The 21,700-nt window shown below is 41.4% G+C and overlaps 1 protein-coding gene across 2 annotated transcripts in view; it reads left to right on the top strand.

Annotated features, from left to right (window-relative positions):
- Positions 1-5,264: 5,264 nt before the first annotated feature.
- Positions 5,265-21,700, top strand: part of atp2b3b (ATPase plasma membrane Ca2+ transporting 3b) — a 110,966-nt gene continuing 94,530 nt past the window's right edge. For both annotated transcript variants that reach the window (XM_085392972.1, XM_085392973.1), the window contains exons 1-2: positions 5,265-5,799; positions 14,894-15,680. In XM_085392972.1, the coding sequence (XP_085249098.1) occupies positions 15,431-15,680 (250 nt within the window). In that variant the 5' untranslated portion in view covers positions 5,265-5,799; positions 14,894-15,430. The remainder of the gene's footprint in view (positions 5,800-14,893; positions 15,681-21,700) is intronic.

The raw sequence follows: 21,700 nt of genomic DNA on the forward strand, positions 1-21,700 counted from the left end.
ATCTCCGTACTTATCCCTCTGCCCAAATCCTCAGCTTCCTTCCACTGCTTTTGTTTTCACCGTCTGTCCTGTGTCCCTGCATCTCCCACATTTTTCTCTGCTTCTCCTCCCTTCTGCTGTCCTCCTCCCTCTGTCTCCCTAATGTTGTATTAATAATGGAGAAGGTGCACGTTCAGGCAGGCTCCATAAATTAACCATCAGATGGGAAGGAGCAGAGGAGTAGGGAGAAAGGAGAGCAACATAGATGGATGTGAGAGGAGTGGAAGTAAGGTTGGTAGGTGAGGAGAAGAAGGAGGCAAAGATGAAGGTAAAATGACGAGTGGAGGATTGGAGAGTTTATCTTTGTATCGCACTTCAGCACTCTCCAGCCTGCTTGGATGGCCTCCCCTCTCCTCTGTCGACTTCTGATCTGCTTACACATCACTTCAGCCTTTACTCTGGGCTTGAGGGCAAGTCAGAAGGTCACACTCACACAACCAGCTGTGTTCATGTGCATCTCCATGTGCACGAGTGTTTATATCAAAATGACAGTTTGGGATGTTGAAGCTGTATCAAGCCTGCAGTCTAGGAGCTGAGTGTCCTTGACCTGATAAAAGCCCTGCAGTCTTCAGCTTCAGACCTATGAGAGATCAACCAAGTGCTTCTAAACACACTAAATGCCTAATGCACAGACAATAGATTGAAGAGAGCAAGTTTGTCTGTCAGTTTGTGTGCGTGCGTGTGTGCCTGGTCTTAGTATTTAGGGGAGGAGCAAAAAGAGCAGTTTGCATGATTCATCGTTCGTGTAAACAGAGCGATAATGAAAAGATGGATCGGTCAGCAGACAGAAAAATCCATCGTACTGTCAGCTGAAGGTCTGTCAAGGCCTTATGAGACACAGCCTTTCTTAGTGGGAATATAATTATAAAGAAACTGTTCAAATGTGAAGCATTTCTTTGTAAAAATAGATGTTATATAACAAAAACAAAGTGTTCTGAAAAAACATCTTCAGTTATAATTTATTAAGAGTTAAGACTCAAGGCCAAGAGTCTCTAGGCATGCCAGCAGCTTGGAAGCTTTACTTGGATGTAGCCATGCTTTGAGCGGATATGCTAATATGAAAAACCTGTAAACGAACGCTGGTGATCCAGTTGTCAAGAATAATATTCAAATTTGGTACGAGGTGGGAAAGTATATATTTACAAAAAAAAGATTTGTATCATCCATCAGATGATATCATATCCTGAGTCGTCTTTTCAGTCTGACTAGAAAATATGTTGTTGTTGTTTTTTTTATTCTTTTTTAATGCAAGAGTTAACTACAATATCTACTGCTGAGATGCTTTTTTTAAATTTTTTTTTTAAAGCAGATGAACATATTTCACTCACTGGATCCCCTCAATTACCTGCCACATCATGACAAATGACAAAGGTTTGTTTAATAAGAGGCGTCATATCAGAATTTTGTGTCTTGTTCCTCGGAGACTTCAGTAGCTCCACTATGTGACTTTGCACTGTCTTTTCTGCAATATAAATTTTTACAGCTTCTCAATTTTTTGGAAATTTAATTAAACTCAAATGAAACTTAAATGGAAGCAGGAGCTTGTTTGTTAACTTGTAATCATAAGCATGTCTCCAGCATGTTGATAATTATCAGTAAGGTACAGAATTTGACAGGATAAAATTTTGACCTGAGGCTGGTGCTAGATTAAAACGATCAGCAAAGGAATTACAATTCACTACCTGGGACCACATCCACGTTTAGGTTTGGCAGTGTTTCGAGTAGATAATGGCAGATGGTGTGTGCATGAATTGAGCCTGCAGTTTGGGGAAGGGCTCAGAGGGGACTGGCGCCGGCTCCCAGGCAAGCCAGATCCTCATGTACTAATGAGAGGTAAATGAATTGAAAAAGGGACGGAGGGAGGGTGGGGCACTAAAACAAGAACAAACAGCTTTTAGTACAGGGGAGTCATATATGGACAGAGAACCAACTCCTGAAATCAAGATATACTATCTCTCATTCATCATGTGGAATGCAAATCACTCTCAACTGTGATTGAGCTAACAACACAAATGTGAACCTCAAATAAAGACGTAAGACTTTACTTGAATTAAAGATAACAAGATGAAACTATAAAATCAGCACCAAAGCTTTCATCAAGATGTGTGTGTGTGTGTGTGTGTGTGTGTGTGTGTGTGTGTGTGTGTGTGTGTGTGTGTGTGCATGGACAGTCTGTGGTCCATCTCCCTGCAGTGTAGAGGATATCTATTAATAAATTCATTTGATTCATCTATAAATACATTTCTCCTCTTTCTCCTCACACTGGCGTGCTGTATAATGCTGTACAACAGCAGCCATGCATGTGGATGGGGGAGGGTGGTGTGGGTCTGGGTGACTGGTGTACGTGTGTGTGTTGGCTGGAGATTACATGAAGTGAACATATGACTCTCTGTTCTTCAGCGCCAGGATATGCAAGCTTTCAGCACAGTGGACAGTTCCTGAGCTTTGTGGAGTTGCAGAGAACAGAAGAACAGCCCCCAGCTTCTAAAGTGGGATTAACTCTGGTCCCTCTCACCCAGACACATGAGCTGTGGACCAGCTTCCCAATGTGTGGAGGCCACTATCTACAGGGCTTGTATGTGCAGACTCTGAAAAGAATTGTTTTTGCACTTGACTTCATAGAGTTTGCATGAAAAGAACACTTTGTCTCTTCAGTTGATCTCACTCCACATAACAGGGCATCCTTTTCCATTCATGTCATAAGAATTGCTGCTGCTTCCAGAAATATAAACTCATCTTCTCCTGTGCCCCAGAGGAGATTTCCCAGAACCACACACTGCAAACAGAACAGGAAGGGCTTTAATTAACTGGATACAAATGGTGCTCAAGCAAATTGCTTAAGCATGCAAGCACAGTTAAGCACAGCTACTGTCTGCATGTTAGCTTTAAAGTATTAAAGTTTAAAGTTGGAGAGTAACATGGTATATTCATTAGTATCCTGTACTGCAGTGGAGGACCTCAGATGGTACTAGGTAGGTCTTATACGGTTTTCAGCGGCTTGGCCGACTGCCTAACATTTCCCTTACTTTGCAAAGGTGAACTTAAAGATGAATGTGTGACACATTAGAATAAGACATATTTCTGGCTCTCCCCAGACACCATTTTGTTCCCTCTGCCACCTTACAGGGAATTTTGTATTACAGTACAGCTGTTGTATTGCTACAAAGTAGACAAATGTTCTAATGCATTTTTATAGAGGCAGTAGGTCTGTCCACAATCAAAAATAATTACAACTTGCTGAAAATTTTCTGTGCCATTTTTTCAATCATTTGGTACTAAACTAAGATTAAAACAGTAACAACAAAGACGCATAGTGTTTGTCTTTTCGGTCAGTTTTCAGATTGGCAGTTGTAACAAAGCTCACAACTTTATTTAAATAAATGGCAGAGGTTTAAAGATTTTACACACTTAAGCAAAAAACAAACAAAAAAAACTATCTGACTGTAAACTATACACAATGAAGTTATCCACCTGTTCTTTAGTGAAGTCTCGTTTTGGAGCTTTAAGTTGAGAATTTAGCTTTTGCCTTCTTGGTGTTTTGAAATTAGAAACAAAGAGCAACTAAGAAACCAAATGACTCTGCATGCTGGTAACAGTAACTTTTCTACAACAAAGCAGGCCTACCTGAAACATTGTGTGGCATTATAGAGAATTTAAAGTCATCAGGACACTGTTTACTTAGGGGGCAATACAAGGTCATTAAAATGTGTTGTTTTCTCACAGACTTCTATACAATCAAATGTTGGTTAGTAAGACTGGAACAGAGCTACTACAGTAATATGATAAACAACAAAACAAGTGTTAACGGGACTCTATGCAGTCCTGTGAAAGGTAAGTATACCATTAGTGCTGCCAGGAATTAAGAAGGTAATTAGTATCCAGGTGCTGCTAATCGAGCACTCAACGAGCAAGTGTGAACACCTCTATAAAAGAAGTTGTGGCAGTTTGCTTGTATGGAGCATTCAGGTGTGTGTTAAAACAATGTCACAATCTTCGCAGGACTGGCTGTCCTGTCAGACTATGCAATGCTCAGAGAGAGAAAAAAAATACCCAAAAACAGAAAGACCCAAGCACTATATCTCAGATTCCACATGTCTCAGTTAGCATGTTAAATGTTAAAGTTCATGAAAGTACAATAACAAAAAATCTGAACCAGTCTGGCTTGTTTGGAAGGGTTGCCAGAAGAAAGCCTCCTCTCTAAAAAGAACATGGCAGCATGGCTTAGAGGTGCAAAACTGCATGTGAAGAAGTCACAAGACTTCTGGAATAATGTCCTTTGGATGGACAAGACAAAATAATTCGAGACAATTTATCTGAATTTCAGGAGTGGGCCAACACCTTGTACACACCCCTTCCAGTTGTCTGTCTGTATATGACCCCCCACCTCCTGAAAGACAAGCTGTTTGTTGTTTTTACTTGTTTTTATGGCACATCCTCCCTCCCTTTTTAAAACTCATTTACCTTTCATTAGCACATGAAGCTATGCCTGGCCCAGAAGCTAAGATTGTCCCTAAACTGCAGCCTTAATTCTTGCTTAACCATTATCTACCTGAAACTCTAAATGAGGATGTGGTTCCAGCTAGTGAAGGCATATCATAATGCACACATTTGGCAAAATAACATATCACCACAAACACCACACCATTTATGTAAACCTTTAAGGAAAATGTCGGTGTTCTTTCTGTATAAAGTGTTCGTAACTCAAATGCCAGACATCTAAAGATTGTAGTGAATTTAAATGGACAGGATCTGATCCACGTGTTCTTTAAATGTAGTACTAATTGCCATTTTGTTTAAAGGTGCTGGATTACATATTTTGCTGTTTGCAGAATAAGAGTTTTGATGTTTTCCGTTGTTATAAGATTTGCCGTTAGTTGATTTGGCATAAAATGAGTTCTCCAAATTACCAAAATGGCTGCCTATTTTGGTAACTTGGAGAACTCGATTTAAGCCAAATTAAGGACCTGAACAGTGGTGAAGTGGATTAGAATGGTTAGTTTGTGGCTTTAGGTCTATAAGTGAACGACTGGAAGCTTTATTTTTAAAAGGTAATGTTGAGATCAATGCGTGCCCGTGCTGGGATTTTTTTAAAAGATGGCTTTAGATGCCAACTGATAACAGAGACTGCTCTAGAGGAAAAACGTTCGTTGCGGTGTGTCTGGTGTCGTCATGACGCAGTCGAGTAGGTGGGGGTGACGTACAGAGCATTCCTCAACCCCCTCTAACGGATGCTGAGACTGAGCTCCTGTGCGCGCGAGCTCTGGTAGCAGCTCAATCTCCTCCTCATCCTGCAAAGATGTCGCATGAGCTTCTCCTCACACGTTTCTTTTCTTTCCTTTTTCTCCCACTGCCCTTCACAGTTCGCCGAATTTGGTTAAATTAGCTGCTTTCATAGCAGGGAGTAGCTATCCTCGTCCAGGCACACGGACGCCCCCTCCCCACAACGGAGGTGTTTAAACCCTCAACCGGCGCATTCTCTCTCTCTCTCTCTCTCTCTCTCTCTCTCTCTCCAACCGCCGCAGAACTCCGCCGACCAACCGTCAGGTGACCGCGCGGAGCGGAATATTCACCCGCACGGCCGTCGACTTTCATCCCTTCACTCCTTCGGACTCCAGGCAACGGGAGCTGCCGCATTCCCTGTCCCCCCGTGTCCTCTCATCCGGTTTGGGACATTCTCCGCTCCACGCACACGCAGATTAACGGGGATTCTGCCTCCCCACCCGCGCGCTGATGCTGATGTCCTTGAGCTCGGCCTGGACGGTGAGTCGATGAGTCCGTGCGTGCTCGCGTGCGTCACTGTTATTTACCCCGGGTACCCGAGCGCCTTTTTAATGGGGAAGATGTGCTGCTTTCGCTGTGATTCGTTACTCGCATGTCGGGAGGTTTTTACGGGCTTACAGAATATGCAACATGGCCTGATGTGGCATTTGTCATCGCAGGCCTTACACAGCTATAATAAAGCCTATACAGTAGAGCATACCATAATAACCTGGCGAGCAGCGCTATGACATTATAAGGAAGTGTGTGCCTGCGTGTACGCGCGTCTACGCGCCGATGTGCGTGCACACGCGTGTGTAAATCTACATATATATTCATCCTTCCATCCGTCCACTCATCCGTGTCCCGTGTCAGTTGATGAAGGGCTACAGTCCCACATTATCACCGAGCAGCACGCGCTGTTCTCGCGCCTGTCTCTTGCTTTTCCCGGGCGCTGTATGCAGCAGACATGTAAGGGCTATTTGGGATCAGTTACGTTGTTTGTCTCGGTTACGGCGCATCGCACCTGCAGCGCCAACTGCGGAGAGGTTTCATTTTGATCCGGTAATGATCCGTGGCCCAAGGGATCTTCACATGTCGCCCGGCGTCGCGTGGGTGTGAGTTAGGCAGAGTGGGCCGGCGGTGGCCGGGCCAGTAACCTTGCGGAGGGACATCGGGTAAGCTAGTGGCGCACCACTGGCTTCACTCTGTCTCTCCTTGCCTTTGAGCGGGCCTGCCGTGTAAGTGTCTCGACTTTATTCATAACCTCCTCTTGTTGCTGTATGTGTTGAAGATGAGCCGAGAGATGAAGCTTGAGTAAGTGTGAAGGTGACCAGGAAAGGTCGTTTTGAATGGGAAATACACTGTTGCATGAGGCAGTTCCAGGTGCACCAAGAATTAGTAATGTGTGTGAATGTGACTTTAGCTTTGGGTGGGTGGAGATGTATATGCGCTCATGTGGGAAGGACATGGGATACCTTGAGTATATCAGTGCTGGATGTGATGGATACAGATGGATACACGATAGTACCCATTAACTAGTTATCACTAGGCCATTTTCTTTCATTCTTTCTTTCCCCTAATTTATGCCCACATTTTGTTGTCTTTCTCAAACGTTTTCCATCCCCACCCCCCTCATCATTATCCTGTTTCTTTAACGGGCTCTACCGTAATGTGGATATCTAAGCCCTGTTGGCGGCCCACCTTTAATGGCTTCAGCCTCTTGACTGTGTTAAATTCTAAGTGTGCTATTCCCACTGGGGAATAACAGAAGTGTGACTGGCACCAAGCCAGGCAGGCAGCTGCCCAGATACAAAGGCCCCACCAGAGGGCCTTTCGGAAAGTAGGACTGCAGGTGCACAGGTGGACTGCAGCGAGCTATAGGGAATACTGACACGCTCGCATACATGGAATGTGGACAATCTCACCACAGATGACAACAGTGTGCACAAGATTTAGAAACGTGAACACACTGCTGCACACAAACTTATTCAGTTACACATGCTCAAGTCTGTGGAGCCTGGTTTGCCTCTATCCACCACACACAACACATAAACACACATACTCACACACACATACAAAGTCAGAAAGCATACATGGACCTCCTGGCCCGAATTCAAATCCCATGAGGATCTTCTCTCCTGTGTCTTCTGCACACTTCTCAACCTCCTTGCTGCTGCAATGAAGAGAAAACACCAGAGGGAACAGAACAGACACTTTCTCTTTTTAAAAAAAATAAAATTGCTTCAACCCTCTAAGGGATAGTGTGTGGACAAGCAGGTCCAGCATTCAGTATAAATGGGCAGGCTGCTGACAATTGTGGTGACCTTTTGTTTGACTCTTTTCATGTTCAGACACATTTTCAGTCAGGACAGGACACCCCTACCCCCTTTGCTGACTCTCTTATTTTGAAAGCGTTGTTGTGTATGACACATTTGTGTGCGTCATGACAGATCATATAATTGATGTCTCTGGGCATGAGGGTTTGTGTCTTTGTGTGCTTACTGTCCATTTGTGATGCTTGCATCCTGTGCCTAAAGGTTTGTGTGCATAAGAGTTAGAAATGCATGACAAAACAAAGTGCTTCTCTTTTTTTGCTATGTATGTAATGCAGCCTTACATGCACTTGTGTGTTGCACACATCAAAGCTGAGTCAAGCAGAAGGCCACATTCAGAGTTGGGTGCAGTAGTTTGGACGATGAACAGAAGCTGTTTGTTACGTGACTGTTACAAAATCAGACGGAATCAGTGAGTAAGACATCAGGCTGGATAAGAAAATGTGCAACTGGCTGACTAAATAAATGATTGCAGTAGCAGGAAGCAGGTAGACGGGGAGAGCAGCAAGAAAAGGGTGTTGGGATTGGGGCGGAGGTAAAAATAGGTAAAAATAATAACAAGCAATGAGACACCACAAGACACAGAATGGAAGAACACAAAAAGGTGGTAAAACCATATAGATGGAGCAGAAAGATAGATATAGAGCAAGAAGAAGCTTCAAAGGCAAAGGAGGGTGACTCAGTCATAAACTAACACTCTCAGTCAGGATAGAAGCATGACAGGGAAGAGAAGAAAAAGGGGAGGGAGAAGATGCAAGAGGCAGAGACTGAAGAGTGGAGAGGAGGGAGGAGAAAAGGAATTAATAATCAGTTTCACTTTGGGGTTTTTTCTGCTCGTCCACATGTAAAATACTCTTATAGGGAAAAAGAATCTGATGTGTCATGTGTGATGCTGAGAATAGTTAAAGGTGGTGCTATTTGCTCATGCAGGATGAAGCTTCGTTAGTGTTGGTGCAGTGGAAAGAGAAAGGAATGTGCTGCTGTCCTAGGCGATGCTGAGTGTTGTTGGTGTCAGATTTATTTTAATGAAATTTGTCCCAGAGATAGGTTAACATGTCAGTGATTAGGAAATTGTTTTTCAATAGATTAAGATGAGGAGCTCACTTCAGGAAATTCCAGATGTAGTGTATTCAACTGGTCTAAATTAATACTACCGGAGTATGACAGGGTAGCTTACTGTTTAGAAGTCCCACAAAAATATCAAAATATCCAAAGCAGGAAAAAGAATATATCTAGTTTCCCCACCAGTGGCGTTTTCAGTTTTTTTTTTTCAAATTTTTCCCCCCTTTTTTAATGTAATAGCCCCAGCGAACCGGGGGGATGGGATTAGAAAATTCCATCTGATGTAAAACCAAACCAGCTAAAATTACTTGCAAATTCAGTGAGTTCCCACGACATTAATAATCACAGACCTCCCAACTACATCAAGGGGCTCTACAGTAGGACATGTGGCTGCCCTATAACCATATGGTGACCCCATGTATGATGCAGGACAAGATTCCCGGGGATAGTAGGGCTAAAACAGTGCAGTGCTGTAAATACAAAACTATTTTATTGAGTGGTAGAATTAAAGAATAACGTCTCACACATACTTTGTGTGAAGTCCTCTATTGTGAAGTAAAGAAGTTAGAGAATGGATGGCTGTAGAAAAAAAAACCCACTATTGCTATTTAGGCACAGTGTTACATTGGGTGACATGCTCTCCCACGTTTGCACACATTCGCATTTTGACCCACAGTTGTAAATAGTTCTCTGTAAAACATCAGTTTAGTCCTCTTTAAGAAATAAAAAACTGCAGTGCTCTGTTTTTAAATGGGTCTATTCTGCTTTACCCGTATTTCTGTTCCCTGTATACTGTTCCAAAGGTGCATGATACTGTAAAACATAGCCAGTCTTTCAATTAATGTGGTTATCGTATGTAAGTAATCGGTCTGAGTGAAAAGCTCAGGATTCAGACTGCTCCACTCACGTACTTTGACACAGTCTTTTGTTTTCTGTTTGACTCTGTGTGATGTCAGTGAGAGTAGGTCTGGTGGCACGCATATAAGCCTTATTCACATGACTTTATAAAACTTTGTGAGGGGCAGCCAATCAGAAGAAAATTATCTGAAAGGGAGCGGTAGGGGACTGAAAACAGATTATTTTAGATCAGCATCAGCTGAGGAGCTTCATAAATGATTAGTGTAAGATTACTCTGAACTGTGAATAGGGCTGCTCGATTATGGAAAAAATGATAATCACGATTATTTTCACTGAAATTGAGATCTCAATTATTTGACGATATTTATTTAACAATAACAATGTATTGAATAATGACTTTAAAGATTGTCAAAAAATAATATAAAATAGTGTGCAAATGTTTACAATATAAAAAATAAATGAAAAATGCAAACATCTATGTTTAGTGAACTTTGCAGTGTTGCTCTGTAGCAAAGTTTACACACTCTGTCTACTTGATCCACGTCTGACTCCGCGAACCCATAATGTTTCCACACCACTGAAGTTTTTTTTACCTCTCTTTTCAACCAACAGCAGTCACTCTCCTCTCCAAATAACTTCTGCTTAGCTTTCCGAGCTTTCCGAGCTTCCCTCGGGTAGTCTTAATCAGCAGTCCCCAACCCCTGGGCCTCGGACCGGTACGTGAGTCGTTTGGTACCGGGCCGCAAGAGTTGAGGCTCAGGTGTGAAACGTATGGTTTTCAGGGTTTTTATCAGTTTTCAGCGTTATTTTGTTATCGTTTTTATCGTTTACTCGGTTTTCCTTGGTCTTTTCACGTGTGTTATGAATAAATTTTCTTTTTTTCGGTACCGGTACTCGTTTTATTTTTTTGTATTTATCCGCGACACCTTAAAGGCCGGTCCATGAAAATATTGTCGGGCATAAACTGGTCCGTGGCGCAAAAAAGGTTGGGGACCGCTGCTCTTAATTGTCACAACAATTAAGAGCAGCGGAGAGGTGCGCAGAGAGGTGCGCTCGATTTGCCACACGGAGCAGCGCGAGAGTAAAGCACGAGGGAGGGGCTAATAATCGGCTCAGTCATTTTTAATGATCGTTGAAAGCCCAGATCGTAATCGAGATTAAAATTCGATTAATTGAGCAGCCCTAACTGTGAAGCATGAAAGAGTACACACACAGTAAACAGTAGAGATTAAGCATATTAAGTTTGAAATGAGCAGACCCTCTCAGACCCACTTTAAGGAAAGGGAGGAAAGAGCTCTGAATTTGGGACCAATATTTTACATCTTCGATAAAAAGCTCTCTGTCCCACAGCTTGTGGCTCAGTAACATGGACAGGACAGAGAAGTACTGAGCAACAAAGCACCAGAGTAGGGCTGGGAGATATGGAAAACAATTAACTATTTTCATATTGATATATGTCATGATATAAAATACAAGGATGACTTTTTCTCTTCCTTTTTAATTTTAAGTGAGATGTGAAAATATAAGGTCAATTATGGTTTAAATATTATTTCTGTCAGAAGCTGAACATTATAAATGTACTGCAACAACTGTATTTTAAATCAATAACAAGGGTATAAATAGCAAACTAAAGCAAAACCTTTGAGTGTTACAGTGGTCCCTCGTTTATTGCGGGAGTTAGGTTCTAAAAATAACTCGTGATAGGTGAAATCCGCGAAGTAGCCAACTTTATTTTTTACAATTATAGGCTGTAAAACTCCTCATTACACACATTATACACTTTTCTCAGACAGGCATGAGCATTTTCACACTTTTCTCACTTGTTTAAACACTCAAAGTTCAAACCTTCGTAGAAAAATTACTCTAGTATTATAGAATGAAACCAAGGCACCCGCGGTTGCCTTTGACGGTGCAAAACACGACATTGTTGTGTTTGTTGGGGAGAAAACTTACAGACATACAGTACAGCACTTCAGAGTCACACTGCTAGCGATCGAAGATTTATGTAAATTTGACAAGCTGAACGCATTCTGTACTGTAGAGGAGACACGGCACGAGATTGATTGACAATGGTCTACAGTAGGGGTGGGCGATATAAATGATATACGATAGAAACGATATAAATTTGGCCAATGATAGAGATTTTGACTATATCACTCTATCGCGATAGCGCAATGTTGATGATGTCATCAAGCTGCACCTGTTTTGGTCGAAAGCATCGCAGCGGCTAAAACCATTATCATCTGCAAATTATGGCGGGCGACAGTCATAGCAAAGAGATGAAGCACTTTTGAAATATGGGGAAAGCCAAAAACTGCGCTTCCTCCACTTCCGTAACATTGATTCATTAATGTTGAATTCTCTCGCAGCTGTTCTATTCCCATGTTGTTGCAGTATATTAATAACTAACCTCGTATTGTGGATGAGTAATCTCAGTTGTTCTCCTGACTGAAGTTTGGCCCGTGTATAGCATCATGCTATGCGATTGCATTTGTCCCTAACCACCAGAATCCCTCACGTTAACTTTTATTGAGTGGAAAAAAAGTTGGCGTTCATCCTCCAGCTTCACTGTGCTAATGTTATACTAACATAGCTGTGTCGCTAGCAATCACATAGCACAATATTATATACCAGGTAGTCCAACTTCAGTAACCCTGAAAACGCCACTGCTGTTTAGTTTTCTGTCTTCATTTATGTTGGAAGTGGTAGCAGAGCTGTACGTTTTAATTAGTTTCAAAAATCTTTCAGTCAGAACATGGTATGAAATGTTTAGGTGTAAACTAGCGAGCTAACTTCCTGTTAACTTCTAACTCCGTTAAATTTAATAAATTCTGTTTTCATGGATGCATGGATGTTAAACTTAATTGTTACACCCGATAAAGCAGCAACGCTGATGATTTTCTTAAAGATGAAATAATTTAGACCGTTTTTAACTCTTAGTGTTCGTTTGACTTTGGGACCTGAACAGGATGGAGTTTTGGACCCAGATTACTCCGCGAAGATCCTCACTATGGCAGCTGTAATGCTCTGACAATCCATCAAGCAGTGTGGCTTACCAAAGTTGTACTAAAAAATCTTTTAACAGTGTTACGTCCGCCCGAAGGGGTCTAGGCATGCGAGTGAGGGGACCAGTAACAAATGAGTCCAGAACAGAATGAAAGGAAAAAAGACAGGTGTTTTTGGTAAATAAAATAGTCTTTATTATAGATAATCTTAACATAAAGAGCCGGCAACGCCGTTTTACCAATAACACTTGGAAAAAGGGAAAAAAAGGTTGCAACAACAAAGAACACAACAACCAAACAAAAACTCCACACCACGAGGAGGCACTTCCAGGGGCCCACAAGCTCACCCTATCACTAGCAGCAGCTAGCTTTACTGCTGCCGAGGCCCACAAGCCCACACTTCTCACCTAAAGCAGCTATACTCTTTCCACAACTCCACACTTCAGGCAGGATAACTACACACCAAGAACACCCCACACTGCTCACAGCTCATCCCCAGCTTATATCTCCGCCCCCGAAATGGATGATACGGCTATTAGTGCACAGGTGTCTAGAAGCTTGTTTGTAAGTAATAACATCCACCTGGTTCCCGTTTTCTGTGAATCCAGTGTTGAGAGCTTCTTCAGTGTGTTTGAAAGCATAGAAACTGCATTACAGTGGCCTGAAGACGTGTGGGGGGTGATGTTGCTGTGTAAATTCACAGGTAGGGCTCAGGAAGCTTGTTCTGGTCTGTCCGGGGATGACTGCCTAGTTTATGAAAAGATTAAAAGTGCCGTCCTCCTAGCCGATGAGCTTGTACCTGAGGCCTATAGGCAGCATTTTCGAGGTTTGGAGTTGGCACAGGGTCAGTCCTACCTTGACTTTGCTCAGGAGAAGGCAAAGCTTTTTGGTAGGTGGTGCTCTGCAAGCCAGGTTAACAGTTTGGGGTCGTTACGTGAGCTCATGCTTGTGGAGGATTTTAAAAACTCTGTTCCTGAGTGTATTGCTCTTTCTTTAAGTGAACAAAGGGTTTCCACATTACAGCAGGCTGCCACACTGGCAGATGAGTTCACCCTAAGTCATAAAATAAATGCTGTAGAATGTGATACCCCTCTGTGCCATAGTACATCTTGGCGAGGTAAGAGTGGGCCAGCTAACAAGGCTGAAAAAGTTGTGGTTTCGAGACCCAAAACGAAGCTTTGTTTCTTCTGCCACAAACCTGGACACCTCGTTGCTAACTGTTTGAAATTGAAACTCAAACAGAAAGCCCACTCAAAGCAAAAAGGGCCTGCTTTGAGAAAAGTTAGTCGTGGTTCTCCGGTCCTCAAAATGATTTGCAGGGAGAAAGATCATGTATAAAACCACCCCTCAGACCTGCATCCCTTGCTAACAAACATGTCTGTGTTTCAGTAAAGCCTGCTAGCTGCCTCCTGGGTTCTCCACATGTGATCGTTCCAAGCCCTGGCTATCACATGGGACACTATTTTGAGGGTCTGCGGCGACCCTCAGTCCGTATTATGAACCCATTGAGATGGGGTTGGCAGCTTCCGCAGGCAATGCCTAACCGTTGCTATGGGGTTTGGTAGGTGGAAAGCCTGCAATTTGGTGATGCAACGGTTACGGACTTGATTAGTTATTTTGGTTATCATAATTATGTGACAAACCACGGGTTTGTATTTATGGGAGGGGGTGTTACGGCCCTAGCTGGGCCTCCTCCTGAAGGTGCCTGTGTGGGCGTGTCCCACCACCTCTTCTGCCTGAGGTGCCACCTTTCCCTTTTGTGCAGCTGACTCTCGTCAGTAATTAAAGAGATTTAAGCCCAGGGAAAGGTGAGCTCTGGGCCAGAGTGCCATTAGCGTGGTTGCAGCTAGTGAGCTGAGTGTTTGGTATATTTGCAGTTAGTGAGCTGCTCTCTCTTTTTGACATAGGGTTTACTTTATTGACCAACGCCTGAGTTTTGTTTGTTTTCTTAAATGGTGATAGCGGCTTGTCCGTCTCTTTTAGTTGAGCTACTTTAATAAAACTCTTTAATTTAACCCTTTTGCCTCCTTGACTCCTTTTTCTGACCTGGACACTTTTTGTTACTTCCCCTTAACTGCCTAGACCCCTCAGGGGAACGTAACACTATATGGGTGATGATCTTTGGTTTTTGCGTTTCAGGGTTTTATTGTGACTTTTTCCTCTTTGTACATTTATTTATGTTAAGATTAATGCTTTCATTTTTAACTATTGCATAGAAAGCACCAGTTTTGCATCTGACTCTGCCGACTTGCCCCGAGAAATGATTTGATGTAATCTCAATGACTGAGACTAGTAGAACAGGCTGGTAATTTCTCTCTCTCTCTCTCTTGCTCTTAGGTCCTGGTGTAGCTACCTCTGAACTGGCTCCACATCCTGTCTCTTATTTATCAGCCGCCTTTGCCTTGATCGCCCCTCTCTCCATCCATTCATCATCACTTCATCCCCATCAGTAAGCCCAACAGCTGGTCCACCTGACCGTACCTGCGCCTGTCCATGGACTGGCCGTGACTCTGGAGGGAGGGGGACAGAAACAAGGAAAGAGTTGAGTCGCAGAGGAGACGACGGAAGAGAAAGCTGGATTCATTCAGATGTCACGCTTCTGAAGTGGCCCTGCTCGCTGTCCTTCACCCCCTCATCCTCCTCTTCAGCCTTCTTCAGTTATGGAGATTTAAAGGAGCAGTGAGAGACTATTGCCAAGACATTAAAGTGAAAAAAATACATATTACCCTGATATAAAATCATTTTTGAATAAAACATTTAGTCAGAAACAGGACTGTTGAGCACATGAACAACCCTCCAGAATCCAAACCAAAGGGGGCCTGAGTAGACAACGGAGAGAAAGAAAATCACACACACACAAAACCTTTTACTGACATGTCAACAACAGCCACAATGGGTGAAATGGCAAACAGCGCTGTGGAGTTTTACCCCAAAGGGACACGAGGTGGGGGTGGAGGAGGAGGAAGGGCAGATGGCAGCCATGCAGGGGGAGACTTTGGGGTCACAGTGAAGGAGCTCAGGGAGCTGATGGAGCTCCGAGGGGCTGATGCCCTACAGAAGATAGAGGACAGCTATGGAGACACAGAGGGTCTCTGCCGGCGACTACAGTCCAATACCACTGATGGTGAGCAGACATGGGTGTAGAAATGGTTCAGTGGGAAGAATTGATAACAAAAGAAGACGTGCCTAGATGGATGAATGGGCTGGTGGAGGAATGGTACAGTGGATGAGTAGGTGGTTGCTGGTTGGATGAATTTATAGAGCAGAAGATGGAGGATGAATGAGATTGTACTCTTGATTGGAGTCAAACACAGGCACCAGTGCATCAGTGGGGATCAGTGTTGGGCAAGTTACGTTGAAAAAGTAATTAATTATAGTTACTAGTTACTTCTTCAAAAAAGTCACTGAGTTAGTAACTGAGTTACAAGATTCTAAAAGTAATTAATTACTTTAAAAGTAACTACCGCATTATAAAAAAAAGTTTAACCCTCTGGGGTCCAGGGTATAATTGGCCATTTTAACCACTTTTGATTTTACCTCTACATTTCTCCTTTAAAAACGATTTACTTTGCCTTGTTTGGTATCATCTGTTTCAGCACAACCTCGCGTGTCTGAATTTACAGTTATGTTTTCATTTTGACATACTGTATTAACACAATTGATCTAAAATCAGACAAAAAACATAAAATCCAAGTAGAAACAACCACAAATATGTTTAATGAATCATATTTCAGAACTTTAAATGTAAATATAAATTGTCAATTTTAAAATCATATGCACAAGTTTTGCAAACAACAAAGTTATTAGCAGCCATTTACCTTTTACCCCATTTTTTAATAACCATTTCAAACTATTTACATAACAATCAGCTGTTCTGCATTCAATAGGATGCTACCTAAATTATTTGTGCCACTCCCAAAAAAATAATTTCTGTCCACTATAAAGGAGAACATCACAACCTGATACCTGCAGGTCTGACAGCAGCAGGTGTGTCACTCATCCTGTTTTTTATCTGGAGACAGCAGTCGCCTCATTGTTCTGACACACAACACAAAACTATCCACAACACTACACGCTAACTACACAAGACAACACATTAACTACACACTCCAAACACGCTAAACGTCACAAATCTCTCACATCTCAAAACTCTCTCTCTCTCTCTTTTTCTGCTGTCTTTCTTTCTCTCTCTCTCGTGGTCACTCCTCAATCTTCCCCCTCTTCCTAAACAACCAAATGTCATGTTGCCATATTATTTTTTTATTGGTTGACATGGTGTATTTTTCCACGAAAGGGCTGTTTTTTTTTTTTTTTTTTTTTTTTTGGGGCATATGCAGAGAGTGCTTGCTAGTGATGTCCTTAAACAGTAAACATGACGAAATTATTCAGGAAAAAAACACTCGTATATATTGTTTATCATGACTCTAGTTTTACGTGGCCTATCAACACAATTTAAAAACTGGTATATATCACCTTGTTGCTTTGTCATCTTGAACGGGTCATGTGATTGGCTTACCACGACTACTTTATTCTTCCTCAGTCAAGCAGCAGCACTCATGCGATTGTTTTGCCCCCCTGAGCTCCAGGTGTGGTGCAAAAAAGTGATCGTCGGGCAGAAAGTGATTGCCATCCGCGGGACCGCGCGCAGCTGTTTAAAGCTGTAGCGCCCAGATTACTTACATGGACAGCTACTTCCATGCAACTGATATAAGGTGCGGTAAGCTGAAGACAGTTTCAACCGTCTGTTTGTTGAAAAATAGTAACGCGACCGCACCGCATTTTCTTGTTAGTAACGGTAACGCCGTTGTAACGCCATCACTGGTGGGGATTCTGTCTCATCATCATTTGGCATCATTTGGCCAACAGAAACAGATTAGGTGTGGTCACCAGTCATTTTAGAACAAAGCCACCTTTTATTTTAACAAGCTACGAACATACACTAAAACTGCTAATGATGTTTATTGTTGTGCGCAATATCAATACACAAATGAGTGCAACACATGTTAGATGAATTCTGAATTAAGTGCTGGTGCCTCCATTTTCCTGTAGTTGTAATCCTGACCTTGGAAGGCAGCTTCTGGTTGAGGTGCGTGTAAAGAGAATATGGGCGGATGGTCTGATTGGTGAAGGGATGATGGGATTATATTGGATGGGTGAATGGGAAGCTGATAGAGTAAATCAATAAATGGATGAACTACAATCTCTAACAGTATACCTGCAAGGGTGGTTTAGGTGAAAGTCTATTATGTTTGTCTAACAACTGTTAACAGTCAGGGAGGCAAAAGGAAAAATAATCATTTTCATAGGCTGCCAGTTACCAGGACATGCTAATAAAATAAACCTTTAATAAATCCTTTTCAAAGTTATTATGATGCCCAAATGTTGTCTCGCAGGTGTTGAAGCTGTTCAGCTATACCTGTGTTTGCTTAGTGTTTTTCCTGTCTTATTCACATCAGTGAAGTTAGCCTTAATATACCTCTCTGTATTACTCATTTTGATGGTTTGTGCAAATACTGAACATCACAACATTCATGAAGTTAGGGTTGATTGCAGGACGGTTATAAACCCTCACTCACTAAAGTAATACATTCAGGCCATCAAGATAAGAAGTACTTTAACTTATATCTGTTCTTATATTGTTGTTGTTGTTGTTGTTGTTGTTATTATTATTATTATTATTATTATTTACAGATTTTCCATTTTAGTTCAAGAGGCTTAACAAAAGTATTAACTGTTTAGCCTGTTTACTGTTATTTTTGAGAACCCAATAGATTGACAGGTTTATTTTGGTTTTTCAGCATAATAAAGGCCTCCTTTTAGATCTCTTTGGACTTCCTTTTGAGAGTTTAATTAAACAGCTAATGCAAGTACAACACTTCTTTTATCTGCTTAATGTGTCATTGAGTCTCAGGGTTCTGGCCTCACCTGGCCACGGATGTGCTTGTCATTTCTTTTGAGCCTTTCAAACAAAGGTGTAGATTTGGTTTTGGCATTGGTGGGGACGGATGATTCAACCACCGAACCCTGCCCTGATTCTTTTTTTTTCTTCCTTTTTGTTTTTGCTTCTTGATAAAAAAGGAGAAATATACTTGCTTACATATGTTATTCTACATGCTTTTAAACCATTTAAAATTTAAATTCATAGTTTTCTATGTGAATTATATAATGTTAAATTACTATTAAACAAATGACTAAGTATTTTAGGCTTTAGTTTACTTCAGCCATATTCCAGACAAATCAAGTATCATACAAAAATAAAAATAGAGTCATGACAATAAAAGAATATGACTTTAAGGACTTAACAACATTACTTCAGTTATAGTACACCAACATCTCTTATACATTAGCACTAAGGGAACACTGAATGACCTGGTGGTTTTTGTCCATAAAACTACTCATCTAAGATTACCACAAAGTAACAGATCTCTCAGCAAAATTACGGTATGCAACATTTTAGACACACCATGCTGATGAGTCACACATCTGTAATGTTTGTAGGGTGAGTGCATTTTTAAAACAATTTGTGCAAACTGCACTACAAGGTGGAATATTTGCAAAATCATAACTACCTCATGATATTTTGTCTCAAAAATTAACCCTATGAATACGTCAGTGCCATTAGGATGAAATTATTGTGTCACCAACATTTTAACGTTAGACATATAATGTTAACAGCCTCTGTAAACGAATATCCTGGCTCGCTCGAGGCTGCCGTTTTCTCTGACAGTTTCAATCAAAATTAGAAATGCTACTCTGGGAGACTGAAATAACTAATAGTGATGCCTGTTGTGTAGTTAGTTTCCAAAACACGTTATTCGTGGTTACATACAATTTTAGACTGATGTGGGCCATAGCCTAGCATAGCCTGTAACGTTATTATGACGGACACATTTTATGAGTGAACTTAACTTTAAGTGACTTACAGGTTTCTTTGAAACACTCTCTTATATCCAGCTTCTTCCTTGTTGCTGCCATCCTCCTCTCCTCCTTGCAGGTCCTGGCAGCGCAGGCTTGCAGCTGATAAAACTAAACAGAGCTCCCTGAAAGGCACAGCCAATCACATTGGCCATATTTGTCACATGAGGTAGGACTCCAGTAGAGAATGTAATTTAACTCTTTCTGCACCGTCAGGTGAACGAGACGTTGACAGATCGTTTTTCTTTTTTTCTATAGGTTTTGTTTTTCTTTACTCGAAGAGATCAAATTATTGGTGGGGACGATTCAGTAATCGCTGGATATTGGTGGGGACGTGTCCCTTCCGTCCATGCCAAATCTACGCCCTTGCTTTCAAATTTGACAAATGTTTTGTTATGTTTTTTTGTCTTTGAATTCGTTTGCTTTTTTTAACTGCCCATTTTTCAAGTTTGCAGGTCTTTCACACCTGCTAGGCTTACAGCTTGTTTTTGCATGTTTAAAGTAGTTTTGAATGAACTGCAAAGTGCATTGACACAAATGAAAAGCACCAACAGTGTTTTCCTTTCTCTCTTTTGTCAACTCAGTTAGCCATTGTCTTTCGTAGATGTGAAGAGCTGCACACTAAAAACTCTCAAACTGAGATAAGTAGAGGCTGAAATTGGGACAAATTTATTTCGATTTTTTAGTGATTTTTTCTGCATTCTATATTAGGTTTTAAACTGCTAATTTACAAAGAGGTGTTTAATGAGTCTGTTGCTTATCATAAAAAAACGACTAATGAGAACAGTGATAAATTAGGCTTATTAATTTATTTGTGGTATGATTTCAGTATTTGGTATCAGCAGATACCTGAAGCCAAAGTGCCAATATCATCAGTACAGAACTGGAAAAAGTTGGATTGGTGTATATTGGAGATTAGTTATCGCTAATGTTTGATTATTTGTGGACTTAAACAATGAATAAATAGGATGTTTTGAAATAACTTAAAACTATTTTTTAAAGGAACAATGAGTTTGGGTAATAAACTATTTGATAATTAGACTGTGATAAAGCTACGCAGCAGAGTGGAGTCCACCAATGGTAGGAAGTAGGACAGGACCTCCTGGGGCCTAGATACTAGTGACTGGAGAGATGATGAGGTGTAGATGGGGAGGCAGGTGGCATGAATGAGAGTCTGAAAGGTAGAATGACAGAGGAGCACAGAATTAAGGCACAGAGAACAGAGAAAGCTAACTGGCTTGCAGAAGGTGGGCAAGCAAATTAATGGACCAGAGTGATGACAACAGAATTGAGTTTGACAGCTTGAGAAAGGAGACGTGATGTAACAAATTGACTTGCCTGGTGGCGGTAACTTGCCAGAGTTGCTGATGGTTTATCATATTTACAACATTATATATTATCAGCAATATATAATAATATCAATATTCATGTAATATTCTAAATTTAAACATTGATGGTATAAAAGATGGATATAGCCACCATAATGCCATCTATAGGTTTGTGAGAACTCGTTCTGAAGCGTTAAGATGAGTGTTTTTTGGCAACAACAGCTTTGTGTTTTGAAACCAAATATGGCGGCTCTGACTGTGAAGCTGCTTGCTCATTGGTTAACAACTTCCCGATTACAAGCCATTAGTCAATGATCAGATCCTTGGTCTGCTCCTCCTTTCTGGCATGTATAATGACTAAAAATTGCAAAATGACCTGAATGTTTTATTCAGTATGTGGAAATAATATCTCAAATCATGTTAATATCTTGGGAGAACTTGGCGGTTGATGGAGGTGAAGTTAATAATAATAATAATAATAAAAGTTCATCATTGTTGTCAGATATCTCACCTTTTTGTTATATTTAATGTTAGTTAAACCACTAACATTAGCCACCATGCCTCCAGTCTCACACTAACTGCTATTGGAGGCATGGTGGGCACCGTGTGAGATTAGGCCGTTACAGAGGCACAAACTCCTGCCATTTTGTGAAAGACAAGGGTATCAGTCATGTTTAATGTTGTTAACTAGCGAGGTCCAGAAAAAGATATAAATAGACAATGGCAACCAAGTGTTTTATGGTTTACTGCCTGTTTATGCCGTCTCAGTTCGACCTAGCTACACCAACAACATTACTCCTCTTTTGCTTTGTCTTCTTTATAACTATAAAGAAGAAGCTTGTGTACAGTTGTGTACAACTGTACACAAGTTGAGCATTAGACAAATTGCTCAGACTGATCA

The sequence above is a fragment of the Rhamphochromis longiceps genome, linkage group LG20, assembly GCF_057381845.1.
Source record: "Rhamphochromis longiceps isolate RC_006_pf linkage group LG20, R_longiceps_female_GT1.1, whole genome shotgun sequence".
Lineage (NCBI taxonomy): Eukaryota > Metazoa > Chordata > Actinopteri > Cichliformes > Cichlidae > Rhamphochromis > Rhamphochromis longiceps.